The sequence below is a fragment of the Phyllobates terribilis genome, unplaced genomic scaffold (assembly GCF_046119375.1).
Source record: "Phyllobates terribilis strain yellow unplaced genomic scaffold, ASM4611937v1 Scaffold_1__5_contigs__length_1240528914, whole genome shotgun sequence".
NCBI lineage: Eukaryota > Metazoa > Chordata > Amphibia > Anura > Dendrobatidae > Phyllobates > Phyllobates terribilis.
In genome coordinates this window covers 105,577,468-105,589,932 of record NW_027362761.1, presented here as the reverse complement: position 1 = coordinate 105,589,932, position 12,465 = coordinate 105,577,468, and the positions used below count along the sequence as shown (strand labels likewise).

At 40.6% G+C, this 12,465-nt stretch overlaps 1 protein-coding gene across 1 annotated transcript in view; it reads right to left on the bottom strand.

Moving 5' to 3' along the window:
• SH3GL2 (SH3 domain containing GRB2 like 2, endophilin A1) overlaps window positions 1–12,465 on the bottom strand; it is a 202,963-nt gene that overhangs the window by 31,282 nt on the left and 159,216 nt on the right. The window contains exons 6-7 of the mRNA XM_073665453.1: window positions 7,948–8,106; window positions 2,444–2,547 (exon numbers count right to left, since the gene is read on the bottom strand). Of these exons, the coding sequence (XP_073521554.1) occupies window positions 2,444–2,547; window positions 7,948–8,106 (263 nt within the window). The remainder of the gene's footprint in view (window positions 1–2,443; window positions 2,548–7,947; window positions 8,107–12,465) is intronic.

Sequence of the window (12,465 nt, the reverse complement as noted above, 5' to 3'; positions counted from 1 at the left end):
TGCAAACTCAAGTAGCGAGCACTTGCACTCAAGACTAATGACAACTTATTCAATACGATGACCTAATGTTATCAAATTCTGTGTCGTACCTCTGGGTTCAAAATGTTCACTATACCCCTTGATAAAATTCTTGAGGGGTTTAGTTTCCAAAATGGGGTCACTTGTGTGGGGTTTCCACTATTTAGGCGCACCTGGGGCTCTCCAAACGCGACATGGCGTCCGCTCTCGATTCCAGACAATTTTGCGCTCAAAAAGTCACACAGTGGTCCATCCCTTCTGAACTCTGCCGTGCCCAAACAGTGTATTTTCTCCACATATGGGGTAGCGGCATACTCAGGAGAAATCGCACAACAGTTTTTGGGGTCCATTTTCTCCTCTTACCCTTGTGAAAATAAAAAATTTGGGGCTAAAAATCATTTTTGTGGAAAAAGTTTAATTTTTTAATTTTCACGGCTCAATTTTATAAACTTCTGTAAAGCACCTGGGGGTTCAGGGTGCTCACCACACACCTAGATAAGTTCCCCGAGGGGTATAGTTTCCAAAATGGTGTCACTTGTGGGGGGTTTCCACTGTTTAGGCACATCAGGGGCTCTCCAAACGCAACATGGAGTCCGCTAATTATTCAAGCAAATTTTACATTCAAAGAGTCAAATGGCGCTCATTCCCTTCCGACCCCTGCCATGTGCCCAAACAGTGGTTTTTCCCCACATATGGGGTATCGGCTTACTCAGGAGAAATTGCACAACAAATGGTATGGTGCAATTTCTCCTGTTACCCTTATAAAAATGCAAAATTGGAGGCTGAAAAATATTTTTGTGGGAAAAATGTGAAAATTTTATTTTTACGACTCAATGTTATAAATTTCTGTGAAGCACCTGGGGGTTCAAGGTGCTCACCACACATCTAGGTAAGTTCCCTGAGGGGTCTAGTTTCCAAAATGGTGTCACTTGTGGGGGGTTTCTACTGTTTAGGCACATCAGGGGCTCCCCAAACCCAACATGGTGTCCGCTAATTATTCAAGCAAATTTTACATTCAAAAAGTCAAATGGCGCTCCTTCCATTCCGAACCCTGCCGTGTGCCCAAACAGTGGTTTTCCCCCACATATGGGGTATCAGCATGCTCAGCAGAACTTGCACAACAAATTTTGGGGTCCATTCTTTTCTGTTACCCTTGTGAAAATAAAAAAAATTGGGGTTTAAAGTAACATTTTTGTGAAAAAAGTTAAATGTTAATTTTTTTTCTTCCACATTCCAAAAATTCCTGTGAAGCACCTGAAGGGTTAATAAAGTTCTTGAATGTGGTTCTCAGCACATTTTTGGTTTTCAGGGGTGCAGTTTTTAGAATGGTGTCACTTTTGGGTATTTACTGTCATAAAAGGCCCCTCAAAGTCACTTAAAATGTGATGTTGTCCCTAAAAAAATGGTTTTGTAAATTAAGTTGGAAAAATGAGAAATCGCCGGTCAACTGTTAACCCTTATAACTTCCTAACCCAAAAAAATGTTGGTTCCAAAATTGTGCTGATGTAAAGTAGACATGTGGGAAATGTTATTTATTAACTATTTTGTGTGACATATCTCTCTAATTTAAGAGCATGAAAATAAACATTTTGAAAATTGATTTTTTTCACAAATAAACCCAAGTCATATTGAAGAAATTTTACTCGTATCATGAAGTACAATATGTCACGAAAAAACAATCTCAGAATCAGTGGGATCCGTTGAAGCGTTCCAGAGTTATTACCTCATAAAGTGACAGTGGTCAGAATTGTAAAAATTGGCCTAGTCATTAACGTGCAAACCAACCTCGGGGGTAAAGGGGTTAAGACATGAAGGTATCCACCAGTGCCATTATGAAAACTATCAATCTCTATGATGAAATTATCTCCCATGAGGACCATCCCAAGAAAGAAAGACTAAGAATGACCTCTGCTGCAGAGGATAAGTGCATCAGAGTTACAAGCCTCAGAAAACGCAAATTAATAGCACCTCAGTAAATGTCCCTTATAAATGATGCACAGACATCAAGTACCAGACAGATTTCTACATCAACAACTGTACAGAGAGGACTGAAACAAGTATTCCAGTTGATTACCTGATGAAGCTGCTTGAGAGAATACCAACGGGGTGTAAAGCTGTCAGAGTAAAAGCAGGATAGTTTGAGAAATAGTTATCAGATATTCTGGTTTGTTTCACAAATGTTTCTTTAATCCCTGCTTTCATGTGTGTTCCTTCAAGGTTTTGCCTCTTTCAGTCTGAATCTACAATGTGCACATTCCAATAGAAACAAGGAAAACCGTTGCATGAATAGATGTGTCCAAATTTGCAACTAATACTGTAGGACAGAATGCACAATGTGACGGTTCCGTTTAGACATTTTTGAGAGAAAAAATGTAACCCTACATACTCTATAAACTATATACCATACATACAATACAGAACTTACCTCTGTTCCAGTTTTACGGACACTTGTTGTAAAATCTGCACGGCTTGCTTGTGGTACTCCAGCTGTGCTTGTACGAGAGCTGAGAGTTGACTCACTTGTTCAATCTAGGAAAAACAGATCACTTCAATATTGATCTCTGAAGGTATGAAATGCAAATACAATCTAATTTCCTGTAGAGAACATCTTCTAAAATTTATGTCCAGAAGTAAAGCAGAAATACTAATTGGATTTGTTGACTGAAGCAATCTATCTCTTCCAATAAATGATCCCTTGGCATAGCTGACTCGATCACCTCCTGCCCTGTCACACAAGAGGCCACTTCTATTTTATCATGAAAATTGTTAATATGTGCTGACAGTATAAGTTTCATAGCACATCTATTTTCATGGCTGTATGGTAACTTTGCAAAAATACATTTCCAATATTTAAGTTGATCAAGATTCAACAAAAGTGTCTAAAAGAAAATCGGACTTTGTTGCCCATAGCAACCAACCACAACACAGCTTTCACTTTACTACAGTGGTAAAAAAATAAATTGGTTGTTATTGACAAAAATACAAATATTCTTTTGGACTGTTTTAATAAACTTGACCCGTTGTGTCTGAACAACACATCATTGCATTCAGCCCTATGAAAACGGATTTCAATTATACTGTACTTCCGGGTTTTTAATTATTTCCACATATTACATCTCCCCAGTATGACAGATACTAAAGGGTGTGGGGGTTTCAGCTCCCTGGTAGCCGCATGGATACGCACAGGCACAGGGTTGTTATATCAAAACAGAGTAAAGTTTATTGTCCTTAATAAACTTTACAGCTCCAAAATGAAAACAGCCTTTTTTCACCACAAATGAATAACAGAACAATCCTTTCTTCAGCACAAATGAATAACAAACCAGTCCTTTCTCGGGGTAAGACAAAGTAAATCTAAATGGTCTCATCAACTTGGCATTACAGGCACTTCTCAGTCCGTAGCATAGACTGTCCATCATGCACTGTATTTCTCCAGCTCCAACAGAACACACACTGCTGAGCTAACCCAGCTGCCTGTTATTAGACCTGTAAGATCAGGACTGGAGTCTGGGAGCAACCTTTCCCACCCAAAGTCTTTTGGTTGCTTGTAAATTCCGGACCCATAATCCAGTCAAAATAAGACCATCTCAGTAATCTATTGTTACTAGAGCACTTTCTCCCAGGACTTACATCACTGAGGCCAACCAACTCGTTGACACATACCTGCCATCCAGGACGTTACCTCCTGCAAGATTATTCCTATAATTCAGCATCCCAGAATTTCTATTGCTATGCTGTTTCACAAGGAAAAATATGGCTCCAAACATGAACATTCTATTCTACATAGAACCACTCTGAGTTAGCTGTGTTCACATGCTTGGCAGTTCTAAAATGCACAGGATCCATTCATTTGAATGCTAACGGAAATATCCTAAAATATTTTCAGTTTTACAGTAATTACATTTTTTTCGTCCTGCCAAACGAAAAACTCTTTATCTGTGTTTTTTAATACTGAAGTGTATGGGAAACAGATGAGAACAGACAGTCATTTCTTATGTTATTTGTTACTAGATCAGTCATTAAGCACAGCACATGTCCAGAACACTATTTGTGTTCAGAGACATCTCTAGTAAAAACGGACCTGTTACAAAAATGGAAAAAATGAAAATAAAAGCGTGAACCCGTTTTTACTCCATTTATAATGGATCCAAGTTTTTTTTTAAATAATGGGTTCATTACAAACAGATGACAACTGGACATGTGAACGGAGCAAAAACTATTAGAACACTTTTTCCTCTTTTATATAGAGGTCTGTTTCTCATGCTACCTAGTATCTACACCCATTGTTGGACTGGGGTGCCAAGGACCCACCAGTAACCAACTCCAGGGCCCCACTTTTCAGCTACATGCAAATGTGAATCACAAAAATGTCAATCACAAAATTTATATAACAATGAACTGGGTACATTGTCAAATGAATAAGATGCTGCCTTTGTCTGTACGTAATGATTCATGTATATAGTGCCAAGTACTGATTACATAAGAGGGTGGTGACCCACTCTTGCACAGGGGCCCACCGGAGGATTTCCCTGTTCTCCTGTGGGCCAGTCCAAGCCTGTATACCCAATACATATGCAGCATGATTTAGAACAATGCAACCCCCATAGTCTTCTTGACTAAATTTGAGCACATTACACATTTTCTGGAAAGTCAAACCCATTTCCAACCTGAGAAATGGATTTTACGGTATTAATAGATTTAGAGTTCGATTTTGCAAACCTCAGACTATGATAAACAACAGCACTTGGGTTTTTCCTATAGAGATTTTACCTGTGATTGATCATAGTCTTAACAGCAATGTAGTGAGCTCAGAAAAAAAAAAAGCTTCTAAATTAAAACGGAGATTTACTAAAAACCATGAAAATGCAAGAGTTCATTAATGACATTTTAAATTAAACTAAATGCATTGACCACAAGTTTTATAAAGACGTTTCCATTAGAATATAATTAGAATAATTTGCTCTAAACATATATTTTTCAGCTTTAAAAAAAAAACAAAGGAGGAGTTTTTATATACAGTTATATGAAAATGTTTGGGCACCCCGATTAATCTTAAGCTTAATGTTTTATAAAAATTGGTGTTTTTGCAACAGCTATTTCAGTTTGATATATGTAATAACTGCTGGACACAGTACTGTTTCTGCCTTGAAATGAGGTTTATTGTACTAACAGAAAATGTGCAATCTGCATTCAAACAAAATTTGTCAGGTGCATAAGTATGGGCACCCTTATCATTTTCTTGTTTTAAATACTCCTACCTACTTTTTACTGACTTACTAAAGCACTTTTTTTGGTTTTGTAACCTCATTGAGCTTTGAACTTCATAGCCAGGTGTATGCAATCATGAGAAAAGCTACTTAAAGTGGCCACTTGCAAGTTGTTCTCCTGTTTGAATCTCCTCTGAAGAGTGGCATCATGGGCTCCTCAAAACAACTGTCAAATGATCTGAAAACAAAGATTATTCAACATAGTTGTTCAGGGGAAGGATACAAAAAGCTGTCTCAGAGATTTAACCTGTCAGTTTCCACTGTGAGGAACATAGTAAGGAAATGGAAGAACACAGAGACAGTTCTTGTTAAGGCCAGAAGTGGCAGGCCAAGAAAAACATCAGAAAGGCAGAGAAGAAGAATGGTGAGATCCGTCAAGGACAATCCTCAGATCACCTCCAGAGAGCTGCAGCATCAACTTGCTGCACATGGTGTCACTGTGCATCGGTCAACTATACAACGCACTTTGCACAAGGAGAAGCTGTATGGGAGAGTGATGCGAAAGAAGCCGTTTCTGCAAGCACGCCACAAACAGTCGGCTGAGGTATGCAAAAGCACATTTGGAGAAGCCAATTTCTATTTGGAAGAAGGTCCTGTGGACTGATGAAACCAAGATTGAGTTGTTTGGTCATACAAAAAGGCGTTATGCATGGCGGCAAAAAAACACAGCATTCCAAGAAAAACACTTGCTACCCACAGTAAAATTTGGTGAAGGTTCCATCATGCTTTGGGGCTGTGTGGCCAATGCCGGCACGGGGAATCTTGTTAAAGTTGAGGGACGCATGGATTCCACTCAGTATCAGCAGATTCTTGACAATAATGTTCAAGAATCAGTGATAAAGTTGAAGTTACGCAGGGGATGGATCTTTCAGCAAGACAATGATCCAAAACACCACTCCAAATCTACTCAGGCATTCATGCAGAGGAACAATTACAATGTTCTGGAATGGCCATCCCAGTCCCCAGACCTGAATATCATTGAACATCTGTGGGATCATTTGAAGAGGGCTGTCCATGCTCGGCGACCATCAAACTTAACTGAACTTGAATTATTTTGTAAAGAGGAATGGTCAAAAATACCTTCATCCAGGACCCAGGAAATCATTAAAAGCTACAGGAAGCGACTAGAGGCTGTTATTTTTGTAAAAGGAGGATCTACTAAATATTAATGTCACTTTTCTGGTGAGGTGCCCATACTTATGCACCTGTCAAATTTTGTTTGAATGCAGATTGCACATTTTCTGTTAGTACAATAAACCTCATTTCAAGGCAGAAACATTACTGTGTCCAACAGTTATTACATATATCAAACTGAAATAGCTGTTGCAAAAATACCAATTTTTATAAAACATTAAGATTAAGATTAATAGGGGTGCCCAAACTTTTTCATATAACTGTATGAAGTTCTAAAGATTATGTAAGCAGGGCTAGATTTACCTATAGGTACAGTTGGCCAAATCTTGATATATACAGTTAAAGAGGTTGGCCACTTTATCTTTATTAGAACAAATAAGTTGGGGACAAGATTTTGTGTCACTTACGAATTTAAAAGTATTATATGTTTTCCTCGCAGACTGCACAGTTCTTCTGTCCACAAAATGGCTGCTGATTTAGGAACAAGTGACCAGACCTGATCATCAGCCTCCTCCAACTGAAAAACACTTCACATGGGAAAGCTGTTTTTCAATTGGAGGAGGGTAGTGGACAGATTTGGTTACCTGCACCTCCATCATCAGTCATTTTGTTGACAGGAGAACTGTGCAGTCTGTGAGGAAGGAGGAGAACATGTATTTCTTATATATTAGTAAGTTCCACAAAATAATATGGCTAATCCCTTTAATAACAGTCTTTGTATACTTTCATCCTCCAAATACACTTCCAGATACTAATAACATTTTCTTACCATCTGTAAAAGTTTATATTACAAATATGGATATATGAAGTTCACATTGGATTCACATTGGATTTCCCCCTGATTGGCAGTAGCCTTGGTCTGTAGAAACATATGTAAGTATGTAAAACCTCAATAAGGGTGTTAATTTACTGCAAGTAACATAAGTGCAGAGATAAGGTCCTTTTAACCTGTTTAAAAAAGCACTCCCATTAATATTTTTTCCATTAAATCTGTGTATATGTGTATGGTGTGTATTGTGTGTGGGTTAATATACTCACCTACTGCCGCCTTCTCCAATATCCAGAGCCATTCTGGTCCTCTTCTCAGTGACATCACAGCTCTGCAGACTCTCCAAGTAACACTGTGCTCTGTGTGACCAGGAAGTGACTTTTACAATGCAAGCCTACAGAGGGTCAGAACGAAGCTCCATAGGCTTTCATTATAAAAGAGACTTCTGGCTCACACAGAGCATAAAGTGAGCCAGCTAGTCTGAAGCGCGGTGACGTCACTGAAAAGAGAAGACCGGAGCTGGACACCGGAGAAAGTGGCGGTAGATGAGTATATTAATACACTCACACTATAGAGCATGCACTTATAAGCAGATTTAATGAAAAAATACATTCATTGGAGGGCTTCTTTATCAGGAATATGTAGATAACTTGTCTCATGCACAACACAAGATATCAATTCTTCAGAGTAGAAATTGCAATATGGACAGCGGTATCAATTCCCCTTAAAATAAGTGGCGTGTAAACAGATATTCCTTACATCCATCTCCAAAAGGTTAAACATGCTGGATTCTGCAATTTCTTTAGACTCATCAAACTTCTCAAGAGCCTGGCGAATCTCGTCATCTGTGATTTTGCCTTGTCTTTTCTTCTTGTAATCAAAGTCCAGGCGTCGGCCCTCCAGCTTTTTTAAGTGGTGCTGTGAAAGAAAATCATGAAAAGGTTTTTTTTTGTTATTTTTTCAGTATTCAGATAACATCACTGAACTTTATTCATGTTTGGATTTTAGGATATTCTAGAAGACCGATTCCAGTAACACACCTTATTAGCAGCTAAAAACCTACACTAATAAGCTTATATAGCACAGATCAAAAGGGACTATTCATAAGAGGTTGCCACCCAACAGCCAATGTGGATGGTTACCCTCAAAGTCTAGGTGTCTCTCTCCAAGAACCTAACAGCAGATGTGTGGTCTGCTTCTATGGTATCTAAGTAGTGGTTGTTTCTGCCCAAGCCCCTTAGAACTTCTTTATATTACATAATGACCTTCTGAGGTCTCGATAAACTTCTAGAAAAAGTTGACTTGATCAACTTTGAGAATATGCATTTATAGTGAGACAAATGGAATATCTTACTACTTGCTTTAAACCATCATGAATTTCACAGTAGATTATCAAATTCCATAAAGCAGGTTCTGAGTTTTACAATAGATTCAAGGCTTTGTGTGGTGTACTGGGCATTATAAAAAGAAATATCTGGTGTTCTAGAGACTATAAAATTCCAGTTTTAACAAATAAAGAGCTACAGGGGTAAATTAAATTGTGGTAACTTTATGACCGCTGAAGGTCCACCTACAATGCACCATTAAAATAATGCAGCAAGCATAGAGGAAACAAGTACAATTTGGGGTAATCTACTACATTTACACTAACAACACAAACAATAACCTTCTGGAAATCAGATTTTTGTTATTTATCTACAGTACAGACCAAAAGTTTGGACACACCTTCTCATTTAAAGATTTTTCTGTATTTTCATGACTATGAAAATTGTACATTCACACTGAAGGCATCAAAACTATGAATTAACACATGTGGAATTATATACTTAACAAAAAAGTGTGAAACAACTGAAAATATGTCTTATATTCTAGGTTCTTCAAAGTAGCCGCCTTTTGCTTTGATGACTGCTTTGCACACTCTTGGCATTCTCTTGATGAGCTTCAAGAGGTAGTCACCGGAAATGGTCTTCCAACAATCTTGAAGGAGTTCCCAGAGATGCTTAGCACTTGTTGGCCATTTTGCCTTCACTCTGCGGTCCAGCTCACCCCAAACCATCTCGATTGGGTTCAGGTCTGGTGACTGTGGAGGCCAGGTCATCTGGGGTAAAACCCCATCAGTCTCCTTCTTGGTCAAATAGCCCTTACACAGCCTGGAGGTTGAAAAGTAAATGATGGTCCAACTAAACGCAAACTGGATGGAATATCATGCCGCTGCAAGATGCTGTGGTAGCCATGCTGGTTCAGTATGCCTTCAATTTTGAATAAATCCCCAACAGTGTCACCAGCAAAGCACCTCCACACCATCACACCTCCTCCTCCATGCTTCACGGTGGGAACCCGGCATGTAGAGTCCATCCGTTCACCTTTTCTGCGTCGCACAAAGACACGGTGGTTGGAACCAAAGAGCTCAAATTTGGACTCATCAGACCAAAGCACAGATTTCCACTGGTCTAATGTCCATTCCTTGTGTTCTTTAGCCCAAACAAGTCGCTTCTGCTTGTTGCCTGTCCTTAGCAGTGGTTTTCTAGCAGCTATTTTACCATGAAGGCCTGCTGCACAAAGTCTCCTCTTAACAGTTGTTGAAGAGATGTGTCTGCTGCTAGAACTCTGTGTGGCATTGACCTGGTCTCTAATCTGAGCTGCTGTTAACCTGCGATTTCTGAGGCTGGTGACTCGGATAAACTTATCCTCAGAAGCAGAGGTGACTCTTGGTCTTCCTTTCCTGGGGCGGTCCTCATGTAAGCCAGTTTTTTTGTAGCGCTTGATGGATTTATCAACTGCACTTGGGGACACTTTCAAAGTTTTCCCAATTTTTCGCACTGACTGACCTTCATTTCTTAAAGTAATGATGGCCACTCATTTTTCTTTACTTAGCTGCTTTTTTCTTGCCATAATACAAATTCTAGCAGTCTATTCAGTAGGACTATCAGCTGTGTATCCACCTGACTTCTGCACAACACAACTGATGGTCCCAACCCCATTTATAAGGCAAGAAATCCCACTTATTAAACCTGACAGGGCACACCTGTGAAGTGAAGACCATTTCCGGTGACTACCTCTTGAAGCTCATCAAGAGAATGCCAAGAGTGTGCAAAGCAGTCATCAAAGCAAAAGGTGGCTACTTTGAAGAACCTAGAATATAAGACATATTTTCAGTTGTTTCACACTTTTTTGTTAAGTATATAATTCCACATGTGTTAATTCATAGTTTTGATGCCTTCAGTGTGAATGTACAATTTTCATAGTCATGAAAATACAGAAAAATCTTTAAATGAGAAGGTGTGTCCAAACTTTTGGTCTGTACTGTATGTATATGCTTAATAAAGATGTTCAAAAAGCTTGACACAACTGACTTATGACACGTCTAACACATGCAAAACTCGGGATTTTTTTTGAGGGCCGAACCAATCAAGCTTACTCAAAAGAAATTGAGTTTCACACCTGTTCACCTATTAAAAACCTCTGAGCTCCCCAAATCTGTTGCTATTTTCTATTTTGCACTGCATCACTCCATTGGAGAGATATTCACATTTGTTTCTTCTGGAGCACACCATGTTAAATCTTTGCTTGCAGTCCAACTGGGCATTTCTTCACCGTCTTCTCTAGGGGCAGGCACTTTCACCCCTCCCAGGTGATGCCAAGCACAGCTCGGCCGCCTCAGACTGCAATATTGCTAGATCAGCTGCCGAGTTGTGCACGCTCCCAGAAAAGACTGAAGTAAGAAACGACCAGTTGGACTGCAAAGCAGAAATTTCACATAATGTGCACAAGAAAAAAGAAATGTGAATATTTTTGCAATGGAGTGATGCAGTGCAAAATGGAAAAGAAAGGCAGAATCAGGAAAGCTCAGGGGGTTTCACAAGGTATTTAACTAAATTTTTTTGAGCAAGCGACAGAGCCTCTTTAATTTTATAGATTAACCCTTTCACAACAAAACCTGTTTTAGGGACCTAAAAAATTTGAGTACAAAAACTATGTAAGTTTTTCTGAGCTCTTCTGATTTTGCCAATTTTTTACATTTTGTGATGTGTTATTTCAGTGCAGAGATATTCACATTTGTTTTTTCTGGAGTGTACTATGTGAAATCTCTAATTGTAGTGCAACTATACGTTTCAGCAGAGTCTTTAGGGTTGTGTGCTTTTGTGGCGCCCCTGAGGGTTCGGTCGTCACAGAGGTACTGCATCTCACCCAGAGGTGTGGTATCTCACCCTCAGGTAAGGAAGGAGTACAGCTCAGGACCCTAACACCTGCATTCACTACACCACATTTCCGGGGGACAGGGCGAGATTGCTCCTACGGGAGAGCACAGTCCCTGGTCCCTGGCTGGAGTGGGTGGAACCACAGTAAGGGGGAACCATGTAGTGGGTGTGGGTGGAGAACGTAGATCAGGGGAGCACTTCAGTAGCTGTATAAATGGGAAGCCATCATAGTTCAGTTAAGCCAGTCAGAGGAGGAGAAGTGACAGGAGCAGAGGCTCTGCATGAGCTCTGCTCCGGAGGCGGGCCTAGCCTGTGAGGCCCAGGACTGAAGGAGAGAAGAGAGGAGTGGGAGCAGGAAGGCTCCAGGAACCGAAGGGACCCTAGGGGTACGGGCTGTGCAGAAGGCCACCCGTACGCCCGCTGCTACCAGGAGGTAGAGGGGTCAGGCCAGATAAGGGGAACCGGTCCCTCAACTAGCAGAGAAACAGCAAGGCTCAACTAGAAACTGGAGGCTGCAGCATTTCATGTACTGCAGGCCAAAGTCCACACCAGTCTCACTAAGAAGGTAGCCACATAGGACCCAGGGGACGGAACACACGTCGCCCGCCAAGGCCCAAGGATACCGGATAGAAGTGTCATTGGGTGTGAGGTGCAGGGAGAAGGCCAGAGAAAGGACACACAGAAGGGGGTCCTGCTAAGTACTCCGGAGCTATCTGGGGGTGGACTGAGCCCCTCACTGAGTACGCACAGCACGACGGGGGGAGATTGCTCTGGTACCTGTAATCTGGACTGCAACAACTGTGAGTAAAGATCTTGGGACTTCATCACATGGACTCTGTGTTCTTTACTGACTCCTTGCACTACAACCATCATCATCCACCTACACTGCCCTGAAGCTACACTCTTACTGTGGGGAGTTATACCACCCTCGCTGCCAAACCATCAGCTTCAGAGGACTGTTCCGCAGCGGCGGCCTCATTAGCCGCACTCCACAGGTGGCGCAGTCGGACATTATATCACCTATACATAAATTACCCTTGGATTGACCGCCCTGGGTCACGGACCGGGTCACCGCCAC